The sequence below is a fragment of the Poecilia reticulata genome, chromosome 2 (assembly GCF_904066995.2).
Source record: "Poecilia reticulata chromosome 2, P_reticulata-male-v2, whole genome shotgun sequence".
In the NCBI taxonomy this organism is placed as follows: domain Eukaryota; kingdom Metazoa; phylum Chordata; class Actinopteri; order Cyprinodontiformes; family Poeciliidae; genus Poecilia; species Poecilia reticulata.
In genome coordinates this window covers 23,834,078-23,852,142 of record NC_088831.1, presented here as the reverse complement: position 1 = coordinate 23,852,142, position 18,065 = coordinate 23,834,078, and the positions used below count along the sequence as shown (strand labels likewise).

The following is an 18,065-nucleotide window of genomic DNA, read 5'->3' as shown; positions in this document are numbered from 1 at the left end:
TCCTGCTTTTTCATTAACTGTCTGCAGCATAAATTTCATGGATTTCCCATAGCATTCTTGCAACTACCTGTGTGGTTTTTGGGCTCCGCATTTTAAAGGATTATTTCAGTTGGACGAGGGCGATTCGGATTCAACTGTTGCCGATGGATCAATATTTTGCTAATTTCCAGCATGGTTAGCAACCCGGCATTCAGTGGGTTGGAAAAGGCAGCTGGAACATGCTTCTGCAAAGGAAGCAGAGGAGGATGTTCTGGGAGGTTCATGTAATCTTGGACAATCTCTCAGAACTGCTAGGAGACAAGTTTCTAAATTTATGCAACGATGGTCCTTGAGCAGAGAATGTTGGTCAAGAAATGAAATATTTGTAAACTACTCTGAGATATTGTTGTATATCACTACACTTTACCTGATACTGCGATAACAGATGGTTGGAGCAGATTTACAATACACTTATTGTAAGGGTCACTTCGTAAAAGCATCTGGATCTATTTCTGCTTATGTTCTTTTATATTTATCTAGAACATAATGAAGGTGGATTTGGATTAAGGAAGGGACACTTTTGTTAAAAGTAGAACTCACCGCTAATCTATATGCAGTTCTCAATTCTCAATAGCTATATAATAAATAGGGAGAAAAAACAAAATCAAACAAGTGCAGGTGCAGATAACAGATCCATCCTTGGCTGCTGATCTCCATGGTTAACGTTGGGTACTAAGCATGCAAATATACCGTGCCATTACTTTGACAGCTTCCCAATAAGTGACTGTCATCTCCAAGTACAAGTCTTTTAGTCAGCATTTATTTTGTTGGATCTTTGGTTGTCAGACTAACATTTGAAATTAATTTCGAAACTGCAATTATTGTTACAACCATGTCGTTCTGAATTTTGACAGATCTTTACTCTTGAAATCAATAACTTCTGAACAAACCATTATTTTAGAAAAACAAAAAGCAACCTCCTGTGCTCTGTTTCGGTGTTGCATGTCCCGTATGCTTCACTGTTATTTTAATTCATGTTATGAGCTCGATGCATTGTCAGGGAATTTCTACAAAGCAAGTCAAGAACATCCATCCATGCATCCATTTTCTTTACATCCTTGTCCCTCAGTGGGGTCGGGAGGTGCTGGTGCCTATCTCCAGCTAACGTTCCGGGCGAGAGGCAGGGTCACCCTGGACAGGTCGCCAGTCTGTCGCAGGGCCAACTCAAGAACAGAACTTCACAAACATTTGTTGTTTTTTTTTACCCAAACTGCTTAATTACATCAACAGTAACAAGTCTGCAATAAATGTCAGATGAGATCACGGGGCCATACAGTTATGTTACTGAATTATAAGCCAGATGTTGCAATTGATATATGGTCTCCAAATCTCTGTGACCCACTCAATGTTGGGTTGACCTCTGTTTCAATGTTGAGCTCAAACAAAAACATCTATGGATTTATGGTAATCCATTAGGGATCAGCAATATAGGCTTAAAATTGTCGAGAAAGACTCCATCTAAGCCTCCACAGCTCCAAACACAGCTTTCCTCCCCACACTGCAAAAAGTCCCCTTTCAAAAACAAGAAAAAAAAGCACAAAAATAGGGTATAATTTTCTTAAAATAAGAAAAATTATCTGCCAACAGAACAAGAAAATTGATCTTGTCAAGATTTTCTAAAACAAGAAAAAATATCTAACCAAGATAAACCTACAATATCTTAAAATTAGTGTATTTTTACTTAAAACAAGCCAATTTTACTTATATGAGTAAGATATATTATCTTATTTTAAGAAAAATTATCTCAAGTAAAGAAAATGTTACTTGACACTGAATTTCTTGAAATAGCGTAAAATTTTCTTATTTTAAGAAAAATGTTCTATGTATTAAGAAAATAAATCTCATATATTCTATTTGTATTTGTAAAATTGGCTTGTTTTAAGTACAAATACACAAATTTTAAGATATTTGTAGGTTTATCTTGGTTAGATATTTTTTCTTGTTTTGGAAAATTTTGACAAGATAAATTTTCTTGTTCTGTTGGCAGATAATTTTTCTTATTTTAAGAAAATTATACCATATTTTTGTACTTTTTTTTCTTGTTTTTGAAAGGGGACTTTTTGCAGTGATATACCTAAATCTAGTTTATTTTTATTGTTGCATAGGATTAAAATATATATTTTGTCACAGCTTTACTCAGTTGGTTTAATAGTTAAAATACAAGAAAAGTGAAAAACCAACAGACTCATAACCAGTTTACAGGAAAGCATAGAAATTGACTCATTTATCTCCTTCCCGGCTATCAGCTATGTGGGCTGCTGACGCTGTGCTGCTGTTGGTGTCGAGCTCAGTTACACAAAAAAGCTGGAAGACATTACATTCTGTCTATTGTTTACGTTTCCGCACCGTACAGAACAAATGTGTTCTAGTGGGTTGTTTACAACCCATCAAGTATGGAGCGGCAGCGTCATTTCTTTGCGATCATCCTTTATTCTATTTTTATGCTAACGTGTAAAATTATTAAACTAAAATTATTTATTTGTAGCTCTTTTCCAAGCAGGCAAAATTTCTTGTCACAATTTACAACAGCAGCTGCAGCAAATGTTTGTCAGTTACATTTAATTTTTTTTGAAGATATTTTTAGTCAAGTATAATTCAAAATTTTAAACCCGATAGAATGATGAAAAACCCTACTTAAATTAATGATTTTAACATAACATTGTCAATCTAAACTTAATATTCAGCCATTAAAATCCGTGGTTTTAATCCCTAGCCTCCTGAAATATACCCTTCTGAAGTCCGTCATGGCGCCTCGAATGATTAAGTGATGGAGTTGCAAAGGGTTAATAGTTTGAGACATGCAGAACTGATTTGACTGTTTCCATAGCAATGATCAGAAGCAAGATATTCCCTCAGAACTACAGTGAGCTCATTGTAGCTATGACCTCATCAATGACATAGATCAAAGAACATCTGAGGTTATGAATGCTTGGGTCTCAAAACAGGAGGTTATATCCAAGTATCTCTTTTAGCAATAGCACCGTGTTTGACATATTTTCATAATGCAACACATCGGATTTACCACAATGTTCTTTCCCCTGACATTTGGAGCAGGCTATTTGATCACGACAGGAGTGAGAAAACTTTTCAACAAGGTACTGCCTGGGATCACTTTCGACATAAGCAGTTACAAGGACGAGAATGAGTATGACGAATTTGATGAGTACCTTTTCAAGCCTTCCCCAACTGTCAAGAAAGCTGCCCCGGCTGGAGCAGAACAGACGTCCTCGGCTGAGGACGTCTGCTCTAAAAAATTAACTGGTATTTTGAAGAAAGGGAAAGGAAACAATAAAATCCACCGCGTTCAATTCGCCGATCCGCCAGAAACTTTTTGTCCGTCTTGTTGTCCGTCATCTTGCCATTCTGATTTTTAGAATGGCAGAGAACTTAGCCAGATAGCACATCACAGCAAGCTGCCCCGGCTGCTTGCTGTGATGGGGTCTACACTAGGAGAGACCCCGGTAGAAGGGAACGATGTATCCAAAATTTCTAAAGAGCAGACTTCCTCGGGCAAGAAAAAAGGACTTACGTGTGCAATTCGCCGATCAGCACAAAGATAGAAATTCTTGTGGCCACAGATTCTTGTGGCCATAGTGGGAGTTTTCAGTCAGCTCTGTCTGACGAAAAAGCAGTTTGGAGCGGAAAGGAAAAAGACAAAACTAGAAGAGAAGAGGAAAGACGGATCTGCTGTGCGAGCTGAATATTACCGTGTTTGCAGCGATTCTTCTGTTCATCGATAGAGAAAATTCATCAGAGATCGTCTGACTGCCGCTGCTGGATAAATATTCAACATCACTAAGTAGTAGAAAAAAAGAAAACAGATCGACCATCAACTCAGAAATCCGGGATCATAGAGCCGTTAGCGGTTGAGATTCGTTAGCCACTAACGGTCTCACCTCACTTTGCGAGGAAAAAGACAACAATCAAGAGAAGTTTTTTCTGAGTTGAATATTTGGACATAGCATTAAGAGACGGAAAGATTCTGGTTTAAGCGCAGTGCTGGATGTTTATTCAGTAATTGTTGCTATAATTATCAGCGAAGGCGGCGGGGAATTCCGGAAAGAACCAACAGTTAAACATTGTATCAAAGAGCCGTTACCCAGACTTGATATTTATTTTTGTTATTATTAATAAGCGCTCCCCTGAACACAGCGGTGGTTATTTAGTTAATTTTAAACTCCTGCTCTGCTAGTTATTTTGGTAATGGAACCGAAACGCACAGAATTGCGCAGCATCTTGTTGAAACAATAATCACTGAGATTATTATTGTTGTTGGGTCATTAATTTGAACACGTTTTGTTGATTTTTTTGTTGTTGTTCTTTAATAAAGTTACGGACGTGTTGATAAGGAGCCAGAGGAGGACGTGCTGGTCACAGCGTCCTGGTGGTGTTCAGTTTGTCACCTAATGCCGAGACTCAAAACCTTCCGCTGCTCTAGCAAAGCACGAACAGTTCAGAAACAATCGGTCTGTGACGACATTGAATTTGATCATGAAAAGTAATTAAAATCCAACAGTGTTTTTGGTAAAAACGCAACACGGCATTAAGCCTTTCAAAAACAATCGCTGTTCTAAAAATCTAACTTATCAAAAGGGTGACTTCATCGTAACAGTTCAATTTAAAAGTGCAAGTGTGCTGATGCACAGGTCACAATAACTGATTTAATCTTTTTAAATATAAAAAATTTAAAAATCTCATTCTCGAAGTATAATATCTTTTGGTTTGAATGTTTTTCCAAGCAGTGACAGACTCTGATGCTGATTTTGTTTTTAAATCTGCTAACATGAGCACAACCACATACAAGTCACACCATGCAAAAATCCATCCAGTTATCAAAGGATTTATCTAAGAAATATCCGTAAAATGACTCATTCGTGCAGTCGATAATAAATGCGCGTCATGTAAACCAGTGACTCAGAAAGCAGCTGCACTCTCCAACTCTTAATTTGCCCAGAATAACCTGGGGAATAGCAGAGAGGTTTAGAGAACTGACGTTAATAGACGTTAAGCTATTGACCTGGAAAGAAGATGGAGGACGTATTAGCAGTGTTGTGTATCATGATTTATAGTTCAGGGTGGCCCAATCCCCTCTGATAAAGTCAAACACGCCGAGGAGGCGACTCCCTGTTTGAGGGAGGGTATCTGCAGTCAAGTAAAACATCAGGGCAACTGATAGGATTTTACAAAGAAGCGAAAGATTTTACTGGACGATAGTAGAAGAATGCCACGAAGCCATTTTTATGTGAAAAAAAAATATAGATGCAAACATAAAAAAAATGATGTTAAATGACAGAATGACCAGTTATTTGTATGCTTGTCTCGTCTCAGTCCTGACCGGCATTTCCAGGGTTAAGCTTTGATGCCTTCCTTCAACCTATTTATTCATTAAAACATGAAGCGATTCTTTGTGCCCTTATGACCAACTTCACTTCCTGACACTGCACTGAAGAGAGCAACACTTTAAAAATAATGAGGCAGCCCACTAAGCCTCGGCCTGACTGCTGCTAGTCACAAACTATCATCTATGCAATGAATTTATACAGTTATTCTATTCATTTTACTTCATCCAAATGATACCCATCTCCTGTTTCATACATCTCGGTGGCCCTGAACCTTGCGCTAAGCTTCGAGTTATTTAATATTTTTTGGGAAGCAGTCAGTGCTTCAGAAAGTTTCTTTGGTTTTTTTATTTTTTATTTTTCGCCGTGGCTGATCGGTTTATTCTTTTCACATGAAGCTCCTCGGAGCCTTTCGTAGATTCCCAATCGAGCACAGTGGGATGTGGACGCCTTCAGTCGTCTGCGTCCACGCACTAACTATGAAACGTCCCCTTATCAAGTGAAACTAACACCCGCTGCACTTCTCCCAATTGGTCCTCTGAAGGATTCCACTCAAATGATGCGGCGAGTCAATTTGACAAACATGAAAGGTAGCGCTAACAAGTGCGAGCTCCTGATAAAGAAAGCCTGCAATGAGACACCGGGGCGGAGTGAAGGAATGGGGAAGTGCTTCTAAAGGACTCAGTCAACCATAAAATGCCGAACATTTACACAAGAGAGATGGCAGGAGTCCATATTAGCAGCCCTGAAAAAGAAAGATTATCACCAGGGAGTTGCATTCTCTAATACCACAATTTCATCATGTGTAGCAAAATAGAATATCCACCACTTCCTTGTTAGCTCGTAGGGTTTTCATACAGGCGTCCCGACTGAATAAATTAGGTTTTTTTTGTTTTTTTAAACTTTTTTATCTCATTTACAGTTGTCTGCCTTTTTGCATTACGAGCTATATTACAGTTATCAAGGGACTTTTGTACGTCCTGTCGCAGCTACCTCATTCAACAGGGCGGGAATAACTCCTTTTATTAGATTTCAGAAGAAATGCCTGATCCTGGGAGCAGCCTAGAAAAGAAATTAGCCTGGACTTTATTGGCTCCGACACAAAAGGGAGCAGATTGAAAAGAAGTGAGATGATTGAACTCCCCTTTAATCTGTGGTGTGTCCTTTGTGTCAGACTGCACTGTCACTTTGATGCTATCTCTGTCATTTGAGCCTCATTCGGCGCCTTAGGCGCCTCGCACAAAGGATTATGATGCACCAGCAGAGGCCTTGAATGGGTCTTGAGTAGAATTTCTCCTTTTGACTCACTTCAAGTGTCACTCATTATCAAAGTACATCACTGAAGGGAAAGACTTATTAATAATGTATGTAATGCCGAAACGGAATAAGCCGGCCAATTGAATTTCAGTCAGTGAAAACGAACTGGCCTTTTAAGAAACTGGGGGACAGATTATTATATTGCTGTAAAATATGTTATTTGTTGTCGTTTTCTTGGCAACGTCCCTGGATGATTCTACATTGTAATGCCGTCAAAGACATCCGAGTCAGTTTTTAACACGGGAGCGAACAAAAATCCAATACCTGTCAAATGGCTGGAAAAAGGTCGACTGTCGGTTTTATTCCTGTGAAGGGATAGAGTGATAATGGGCAGAGCAGTTGAACCCTGCTTACAGGGCAGAATGGAGGATGCAGGAAGACGGAGGAGGTGGAAATGGAGGAGGATGAGCAGCATCTTGCAAGGCTGCCATTACTGGAGTAATTTGCACACCAGGGAGCAAAAGAGAGACCTTTGAGTGGGTGGTTAGGAGGGTTGATGTCTGATCACTACCTCCATTAGCAGGGGGAGAAAAAAAATTGTGCAAGCTGTACAAGGACTACTTGTGGAGAAGAGACAGGCCAAGAAAATGTGATACTCCAACAAGTAGAAAGATCCTCTTAACGGCTCATGATGGGCTAATTGTGAAGGGTGACGAGAGAAAAATAGTATGATCAAAGGCCGAGCCAGGAAAAAAAAAAACTACTTTAGTTTAAAGAGCAAAGTTTAGACCACTAAGAAATTAACAGAGATATATTCTTTTTAATCTACCAACCTGTGACCGTGAACTTGGTAAATTTATTTATTTTTTATACGAGTCATGATCATCCTACTAAGCTTTCCGTTCCTTAAAGTACAAAATGAAGTTGGTTGTTCGGAAATGATTTTTAATTTTGAAAAATCCAGTCAGTTGTGATCTTGATACAGCAGAAGCACCATCTGTTACGTTTTGAAAGCTAATGCTGTCTTGAAACTAAAGTTGGGGCAAGCTATAAGAGCTAGCATCTCACTGCAAGCTCGCCTCTAGGCTAATAAGAAACACAACTGTTAAAGACATGGGAATTTGGCCTCACGCACAATAAAAGTATTGGAATAAAACTAAATCAAACGGTTCATGCAAAGTCATCATAGCGCTGACAAGTATAAGTAAAGATTGAAAGATTTGATGCACATGTTTGCCAATATGTGGAATCAGTATTTGCAAGGCTAATAACTGTTCACTAGTATCAAACTACTACTACTTGCGTGCAGCAACATAGTACCTTTAAATATTGCATAATCCATTCATTTAACACCCCCTGTTGCACAATTCTTGAATAATCCACCGAATTCTGGGTCAATCCTTTTCAAACGAATTTCATTTCATGCTTTAAATCGAGCGGTGATTGCATTTTAGAGAATTTCTTTGGGGGTGCATGGCATGTTGAAAGAAGAAGTTCCTCTTAAGCCCCTACAGTAATGAATGAGGAATAAGACGGCCATGCCCGGTCTGCGCTCTGAGAATTAGGAACAAAACGTCTGCGGAGGGAAGAGGAGACAGTTGTTCTGATGGATTCTCCTGTCTAAAAAGAGGAGCACTACTCCCAGTGTTCCTCCCGCTGATTGATTTGTACGACTGCTGTAGGACGGAGTAAAGTGCCAAGCAGAGAAGCTCCATCTCTGCTGGGTGAGGTCTTATTACTCCCCCGGCTGTGAAGCTTACTGAATCCTAGTTGAAGAGAAATAGTCAATAACGCCGACTATAAAGTAAAAGAAAAAAGAAAAAGAAAAGAGGCTGCACCAAAATCCGAACAAAATATTCCCTCCACTTCTGTGGTGTTTTTGAAGCTGTTTTCTATTTTTGGGTAATGCAACACATGCAACATAGTACAGTAAAACACAAAACAAAATTAGGAGACATTAACAAATTTAATGTGTTAAATCCCAGAAAAAATAAAAAATTAATTGACTTTTGGTTTCATTTCTTTTTTAATTTTTTTGCTGTGAATAAAACTGTAAAATAAACAACAGACTAGACTAAAACAGTGTTCTTACTGATGTGTAGAGATGGCCCTCCCCGTTCATGGCGATGTATAACCCTGTCTTCACTGACTGAATGGCGACAACTCGGAGGCCCACAGGAATGAGGTTAAACAATGCTGGAAAACAGATGCATAAACACAGACATTTAGATTAAAGTGTCACTTGTGTTGTTTTTTTAGCACTACAGTTAGCATTATGGGGACTGTACATCCTTGCCATAGTTAACGTAATGCTTTGAGTCACTTTTGTGTATGGATAAGCACATCTCTAAACATGATGCAGTATTTAAAAAAAAATTGGTATCTTTGAAAAACGTGTGTTTTTTTATGTGGAAAAGACTCAAATTAATGTTTACGTAACTGTTTATTGGTACCTTGTGTGGGTATCAGACCAAAAATGGCTGAATGGATCCTGCAGCTGGGTCAAAATAAAGTCTCCTTCATCACCAAACCACAGTCGGCTAAGTTTGTGAATCTCCTGTTATGGTAAACTCAAAGACCCCTAAACGAAGGATTAACAGGAGGGGAGAAGTTTTGCGATTCTTCCAAGTTCTAACTCAACATCAAAGTTCTAATAATAACACAATTTCTCCCCTGTGAATCCTATCTAAAGCTTTCTTTATCTAATCAGATGTGACATGTGCCAAACCCCGTCTTGCTGACAGTGGTAAGTGACACAATGCTGAGTGTCAAGCCAGCGTTAGCACCAGGTCCAGGAATCAAATTAACCACCCAGCCTGAAGCAGCAGAGGAGCAGAGCCAGAACAACGTAATAACACCATTTCCCTCTCTGTTAGATCTGCTGTTTCCTGGTCTACTTTATCCCTCAGCGATAAGGATGAATTGGTGTGATCCCTCGGCTGCGCTTTGAGGAGACATTTTTACTCCAAAGGCTAAAAAATTGAGGAAGTACATTGACCCACGGGGTTGGAGGAGACTGACGGGTGAAGACAGGGAATGTATCATCTCCACACCAGAACGATAAACGTGCAACGCTGCCATGCCGAACGTCAAATTGTAATATGCTCGCTTGTGCCGGAGGGAGTTTAAAACACTAAAAGCGTTAAACAGTTGAGTTATGATGAACAATGTTCCCTGTTTGGTGTTTTTTCAATATTTTTTCTGTCACCTTTTGAAATTTTTATTCCCAGAGGCAAAAAGATCGTGCCACAGTACTCACTGGAATTACTGCTGTCATCCTTGGTCCCATCAAGAGAGCCATCTGGGTTCATTTGCAAGTAGTATCCCTGCCTGCAATATAACCTGGTCACTATACCCTTGAGCTGGGGATCTGTAAGAGAAAAAAAGGGGGAGGAAACAGACAGAATAGTCATGATTTATGCAAGAATAAACCACACATGTAAGTGCATCATGGGAAGTTGGTGAAAGTTGATGAGAAATCTGATGAAAATCTTTGGTTAAGTCATAGCTTTAGTTTCAGGGTAAGACGCGAACGCTTAAGATGCAGCAAAAACTACAATGGAATGGTTCACATCAAAGCATATTCATGCACAGCAATGTTTGAATCAAAGTCCAGATGTAAATCCAGTTGAAAATCTGCAAAAGAAAAGCCCCGGAAAAATCTAACTTGGTCATATTTATTCGATTAAGTCTGAGAGACTGTGCAAAAACTAACGCAGCGGGTGGCGGTTTTGGCAAAATGTTCCTGGTGTTGAATCAGGACGAGACTGAAAACTGAAATGTTTTATTGTAAACTTGTATCTGTATAAAGAAACAAAAAGTGAAAATGATTTCCCTTCTACTTTGCAATTCCGTATGAACCTTGACGCATCAAATAATGACAAAATGTATGGAGGTTTGCGCTAATAACACGTGCTTTACTTGTACAGTACATTCATGTTTCAGTTCCGGTAAGATTTATTGTACAATTACTTCACAGTAAATGTACTGTATGAGTACAAGTACATTTACTGTACAGTATGAGGCTGTACATAAGTAAATGAGAGATATTCTTTGGTGTTTCACAAGATTCCGTACTGTAATAATAACTTTTTTTTTTTTTTGCTTCGAACTTTCATAAAAGCAGCATGAGGTTCTTCTTCCTCTCTCTCTCTCTTCCTGTCTGCTGGCAAATCCCAGAGCTTCCTTTACGGGCTCATAAGCCCCATCCTGCTCAGAGATAGACCATCCAATTATAGGCATCAGAATTAATATGTGGCTGTCTGACTCCCATAATGAACCCAACAGCACCCTCTCTGGGACGCAAGAGTGTCTGTTTTCCATCCCGAACCCAACCGGGGGATTACCCACTTATTAGCAGTAAATAAGCATCTTCCGCGGTTAGATTGCTCAGAGTCGCTGCTGCTTCGGATGTGTCATGTAATTTTTTTGGCGGTTTCACAATTTATGTTAAGATATGAATAAGTGGCAGGGGAGTATGAAACAATAAAAAAGAAATGTCTTAATAAAGCGCAGTGAGGTTGTTGTTCAGGGGTTTCTGTGCTGAAAGCCGGGAGGAGACAAATCCGGAGCGGAAGTGCATACCTGCATGTGTCTGGCGTTATATATGTTCAACAGTACACTTACTGTAGAGACAGCCATCACACTAGATTTCATTCTAAGAAAGCCCTGGGGAGGTAAAAAAATAAATAAAAAATCAACTTCACCGTCATCCTAACCGCTAAACCATCTCCCCCAGCAAGAAGCTGCGTATATGTGTGTGTGTGTGTGTGTGTGCGTGCGTGCGTGTGCGTGGGGGTGTGGTGTGTGTATGGGCGTGTGCGTGTGTGTGTAAGATGTAGAGCTGAAGAAATCTCAAGGGGTCTCTCTGAGGGCAAAGTTATGGCTTTTTTGTTACTGTGCAGGTCTGAAATGCTTATGCTGGGTACATATCTCACACATTTCCCGCTGCGCCGCCTGAGTTGAGATGGTACAGGATATACAACTGTGCCGCTTCAGCTGAACAATGAAAATGTGTTCAAAGGAGAACATGTCTGAGAAAATGAAACACAGTTTTCGTTTTTCTTTTTTTTTATGAAATGAAAATCTGGCCTGCAGTTGTATCCACCTCATTTACTTTGATACCCCTTAATAAAACCCAGAGCAGTCCACTGCCTTTAGAAGTCAACTAGTTACTCAGTTGGTAAAAAGTGGTGCAATTTAACCTCTGTAACAGAGATGAAAAGAAGTAATGGACCAAAATAAATACTTAATTCAAAAGAATGATAGGAAGCAGGCGAGTAATCCAAAACCTTCAAGGTCAGCCTTGTGCTGTGGATTAGATCCTTTAAAAAAACATCAAATAAAAAACGGCATCATAAAAACAAAGGAATACAAGACAGACGGTCACATTTAGAATTTGAAGCAAGCCATGGGGGTCACACTTGTGGAAGGTGCTTTAATCTTACAGCAACCTTTGCTGTCAACGTGCAAAAAGATAAGTGTGGTGGCGAACTCAGTAATGTAATTGACCCTGAACACGCCATCACCACTGTGAAACACTGGTGGTGACGGCTTCAATGCTGCTGATGCTTTCCTCCGACAAGGACAGGGAAGCTGGTGAGAGTTGATGGGAAGATGGATGGAAAACCTGTTGGAGCTTCTCCAAAAAAGGGGAACTGGCACAATGACCTTGAACATGTTACCAGAGCTCCAGTGGAAAGATGCTGGTCCAGATCTGAATCCAACTGAGAGACCTAAAAGCTGCAGTTCACAGTCTCCGTCCATTCAGACTATCATCGTCCAATGTTAATGTCGGAATATTTTGAAAAAATAATGGGCTAAGATTCGGATATAGATTTACCCCAGAAGACTTGAAGCAGCGATTACAGGTAGTTCAACCAAGTATTGACTGAGAGAAGCTCAATTCACATGCATACCACACTTTTTATTTATTTATTTATTTTTTTGTTAGAAATTTTGAAAATTTGGATCATAACGACATACTACTTTGTACATTGCGTAAAATCCCAATCAAATATGCTTATGCCGTTAACGCAACACAGTGTCATTCAAAATTGGACATTTTTATATTTTTCATTTTTTACAATTTCGTTCTGATGAAGAGGAAACACAACCAACGTATTTCAGGGCAACTGAAAACCTATTCAGCGGCATCACAGGGTTTTAAATTGGCCAATCTGTTGCTTGCTGGCATCTTAAAATGTGTCCATCCCAGGTGGGGAGATGGAAAACATCTTAATAGCAAAACAAAGTATCTTCAGGTAATCAGGACGCTAAGCTCCATATGGAGAGGGAAACAGAGACGTGCACTCGTAAAACAAATCCGCAGTGAAATTTCTTCGAAGCACCACCTGAATGCCAGGCTTAGGTTCAGTCTGCAATTTTTCATACGGCAGCCTCGTTTCTGCAAGAACCCAGAAAGGTCTGGGACTACACGGACGTTTTCACATGGATTTTTAATGAGAGTACAATTCCCTCAAGCAGATCCCTTTGTGTTGATACACAAAGTTAGCAAACGTGCGATCGATCAGGAACTTTGGCTTTTAAGCAATGCGTTTGTGTGTGTGTGTGTGAGTAAGATTGATTCTTGAGAGCAATCTGTAATAATTAGAACTGTGTTCATGGTGGCTGGATAGGTGAAGTCTGTGTTTGTGTGTGTGAGCATGTATGTGCGGTGAGAGAGGCTATAGGGGTGTAAATCACGCGATGCTGGCTGCGGTCCCTGGGGGCGGGATAGCCGGTGTATATCTCCCACGCACAGATTTCCCCTTTAGGTTTGATCTTTGGAGCTTCAAAAGCAACAAGCAGGTTAAGATGAACATCAGCAGAAATTTGTGGAATCCATCAAAACATAAAAACCATATTTAAAAAAAAGGGCAAACTTGGATTGATGGGTTATATCTGTTGCAAATCAAAATGAATTTGTTAGTCTACGAGCAAACCTCTTATTACCTGAAACCTATATTAGCTCCCTTGTTTAGCTATTTTCTTTTAAACTCCACACTACTATTACCCTTTCACTCATTCCTCCTTTACTGCTGTTCTATGGTTACTTCATCATTCATTCCTCCTTTATTCCTCATTCCTTCCTTTTTCATCTCTAATCTTTTCCTACAAGTTTGGCCTCTCTTATTCCTACCTCCTTTGTCCCCCATTCTTCCCCTTTTCCTTTGTTATTCTTTATCTTTATCATTCTCATCACTTGTCTATCTCCATTTCAAATTCTAGTCCTTATTTCACTGGTCATCTCTCAATCTATTTTCCTCATGTCTACTTCCTTAATCCCACTTCCTAACCTCATTCGTCCCTTACCCAATCTTCTGTCATTCATCGTCCGTCAACGTAGCTTCCCTCATCTGTATCCTTCATATCCACGTCCATCTTTCCACATCCCTCCATCCTACCTCCTTTATTGATCATCCATGCCTTTGTCATCCATCATCCTTACTGCCCTCATCCATCTTCTCTACCTCCTTCACCTGTCATTCCTCATCCTAACCCTAATCTCCTTTATCCCTCATCTCAACATCCTCCCTAATTTATAACTCATTTTGTATCCCTACTCTCTCCATCCCTTGTACCTCACCCCTACACCTCCTCCAGTCATTATCCTGAGCTCTTTTATCCCTCATCCCTACATCAATTATTCCTCATCCCTCATCATCTCCTCCTTCATCATCTGTCATGCCTACATCCTTTATCCTAACCTGCCTCTCTCATTGTCATCCTCCTCCTTCGGTCTTCAACTCTTCCTTCATCCCGTATTCCTCGTTATATCCTCCCTCACTTAAGACTTTATCTTTACCTCCTTCGTTTCTCGTCCTAACCTCCTCTGTCCCCCATCTCTATTTTGTCCAGCACACATCCCTACCTACTAGATTCCTCATGCATCTGTGAAGCCTCATCCTGCAATTTCTTGAGATGAGTTAGCAAAATTCAGTCCTCTTCAGACATCCAGATTTCTCCTCAATAAATCACTCATCCTTGCATACATGAGATGTGGTTCTCACTAGTGAACTTTCAGATATTTGATGTAACATCTAAGTTGTATTCCTTAAGCCAAGACAGAATTTGATTTAATTGGCCATTTTGTTATCTTTTTGTCATTTTTCTTAAACTTTCTTCACTACTGTGCCTTAAAATTTTGACCAAAATGGCAAAACAAAAAGGGCTGTTAATCACAGATGGGAGTAAGACATTCCCAAGTTATATCAACGTTGATTTTTTTTTTTTTTACAACAGAAGCACTGTATGTTTCTACTTCTCTGTTTCTAGGGAAACAGAGTGCCAGTTTAGCATCAGCAGGGGGGTTTCCTTGGAAAACAACGTGCATCAGAAGCACAAGATTTCAAAGTGCTCTGTTGTACAGCCATGGTCCTTTTTACATATAAATTGGCCTGTCACAGAGAGGGTGTGATATTTTTTTTTCCCTCCATAAGTGGCCTCTCCACAACTCCCTCGGCACATTTTCTTGTCTTATTTTCTGTCGTGTCATTCTGGTGTTTGTGCAGCCACACACGTCAAGCTCGGCTCAAAGCAAGCAGAGCATGAAGGAAGGACTGGCCCACACACAAACACACACACACACACACACGCACACACACATGGGCACAGCTGCAGCAGCACTTGTAGACTGCTGTCAGCTCTGTCCTGTCTGACCCACTTTGGATGTTTCTGGAAAAGAAGAAGGGCTTTTCCACACTCACACTGGCAAGGAGATACCCCTAGTGCCTCGTGAACATATTCATTACCCTTGAGCCTTTGCACATTTTCTCATTTTTATGTATGACGAACCGACACTTTTAGTGCAGAGTTGTAAAGGGGGAAGATTTTTTACTTACAACATTGGAAGTAAAAATACAAGTGTGCGTTTGCTTTCATGTTTCGTGAGTCAAAACCTTGTAGAACAAGCTTTTGCTACGATTATTTTTGCGGACCTAAAGAAAGCATTTCTTGCTTGTTCTTTGTAAAATAATCGTCACTCGGTCTGATTTGTATCTGTGCAATTTTGATTTGCCACAAATTCTCTTTCAAATTTAAGTCTGTACTTTGAGAAGGGAATATGCAAACATGCATATGCTTTTACTCCATTACATTGTAGCTCTGGCTGTGTGGGTAGCACAGCTGCTGTGCTGACAGCTCCAAGTCTTTTGTAGTTTTGAAGAGGTATTCTTCCATGAACGGTCTGTATTTATCCCCATCCATCCTACAGTCTACTCTGAGATGGTTTGGACATGTACAGAGGAGAGACAGCGAACACATCCGTAGAAGGATGCTGAAGATGGACCTGCCAGGCAAGAGACCCAGAGGAAGACCAAAGAGATTTATGGATGGAGTGAAAGAGGGCATGAAGGCAGTTGGTGTGAGAGAGGAATATGAGGAAGATAGGGTTACATGGAGACAGATGATCCCTAAAGGGGAAAAGTCAAAAGGAAAAGAAGATCCTATAGTCAACTCTGACCAGCTTCCGTGCATCTGAAGCACAGCGTCCCCACAGCGTGATGGTACCACTGTTCCAGTAGTATTTTTATCCTTTGTATATGTTAGTAAAGCAATTTAGTCCATGTGGCAAGACTTCAGTTCTTAATTATGCAATACTTAATTTGAGTCAAGCCCACAACAAAATACTTTGAAGTTTGAGGCAATGTGACAAGTTGGGACAAAGCTCAACAAGTATTCTATTTTGTGTTCACTGTAAATCAACTGAATCAGCACTGCCAACTGTTTTGTGCTTCCTAGCAATATACGTGAGATGTCCTGGATATCCTATTTAAACAGACTGCACCTTTGTGTCCTTAAAAGAAGCCTGACGAACGAACATCCAAGGCGCAGGAAGCCATTCATCTACGAAGGACCTCCAGATCACGCAAACTCATCTGATCTTTGGATCTGCGCCGCATGATCTTATGAGGTCGTGGATCTAATCTGGTGGGATAATTAGAGCCAGAGAAGTGAGATTATGACCCAATGCTGGATGGGGCAAGAGCTCACTTACAGGCTTTGGATATAACAGGATTTACAGCTGGTATTTAATCCTTTGAAAATAAAAAAAAAACAAACAATGAAAACAAATAAAAAAGCAGCGACTCTGTTTCAGCTAACAAAAACACGAGGATGATTTTAAATAAAAGCAGATGTGACGCAAAATGTTCCAGCGTATTCCCAGAGTTGCCAGAAGAGGACAGAGATCACATCTGTGTGCTAGAGCGAACAAACAAAGCAAAACGTATTTAGATGAGAATAACAGACCGTCGTCTTTCCACCTGGGCATTTTCGTAGTGGTAGTAATTCAAAAGCAAAAGCAACTCATCGAGAAGATTTGGTGGAAAACGTTTAAAAGCCAACTGAATGACCTGAAGCCCCCAAAAGTATGTCAGATTGCAGTCGACGCAGCACCACAAGAAAAGAAAATCTACAGTACTGCTGCATTCTCAAGATCAATACTCAGTGCCAAAAGAAATACATGACACGGGGCTTGTTTTAAGTCACCCTTGCTCCATCATCTTGACACGTCTCAGTGGGATTCTGAACCTCACTTCAGTCTATATTCATCCCGCCGAAAGCCAGAGAGGTGCTCTGTTCTCGGCTCAGCTGTCACCGTGAGGCTCGGTGTTTTCTTTGTTTCCACCTGGGGAACTCTGAGACTCGGCCTCAAAACACATGGGATCGGCTGCGCATGCGGCCATCGTGGTCTCCAGCAAAACAAAATTAAAAGGTCTGTAAGGTCTCTCGGGGTCTGATGTTAAATTAGACACACTAAGCAAGTCATTAGTCTTCCTAATCTGTGTGCTTTGGTGATAATGCAGCAAAAAAAAACAAAGAAAAAGAGGAAAGATGGGACAGGGAGTGAAAGTGTGGAGTGAGCTTTAAAAGGAAAAACCTCCTATGAGTGTGAATTCTCATGTGGGGATGAAATTAATGATGTATTTTCCCATTTGGCTTTTAATCATAAACAAGAATAAAATTAAAGCAACAGAAAGTGAGAGTTGGCTCTGAGTGGAGCTACAGAAAAAGGGAACAAAAATATATCTTTGCAGCGTTTTCCCTTGATTCTGTGAATTTTAGAGAGTAATGCTTTGTTTTGTTTTTTAACTTAATGGCTACTACATTTTATTGCTTTTTAACTCTCATGTTTAAAAAATAAATAAAATAAAATAATAATAATAATAAATCAGGGTGGACCACTACAGAAGCTCAAAGTGTCACAATGCAGTCAGCAAATAATTAATGCCTTAAATGTATTACTAAACAATTAACTCTTTCATGCATGAATTATGATCCTTTGTGCCAGGATTTTTTTTTCCAATTTGTTTTATTTTCTTAAGGCATAAAAAAAAGATAGGAAGAAAAATTTTGTTAAAAAAAATGTTTAATTTTATTTCTTTAGGTGATCAATTGTAATTTTCATCAAATACAAAGTTGTTATTT

At 39.8% G+C, this 18,065-nt stretch overlaps 1 protein-coding gene across 2 annotated transcripts in view; it reads right to left on the bottom strand.

Moving 5' to 3' along the window:
• The window catches only part of fgf14 (fibroblast growth factor 14), a 112,229-nt gene that overhangs the window by 21,727 nt on the left and 72,437 nt on the right, over nucleotides 1-18,065 (bottom strand). For both annotated transcript variants that reach the window (XM_008433250.3, XM_008433256.3), the window contains exons 2-3: nucleotides 9,895-10,005; nucleotides 8,728-8,831 (exon numbers count right to left, since the gene is read on the bottom strand). In XM_008433250.3, the coding sequence (XP_008431472.2) occupies nucleotides 8,728-8,831; nucleotides 9,895-10,005 (215 nt within the window). The remainder of the gene's footprint in view (nucleotides 1-8,727; nucleotides 8,832-9,894; nucleotides 10,006-18,065) is intronic.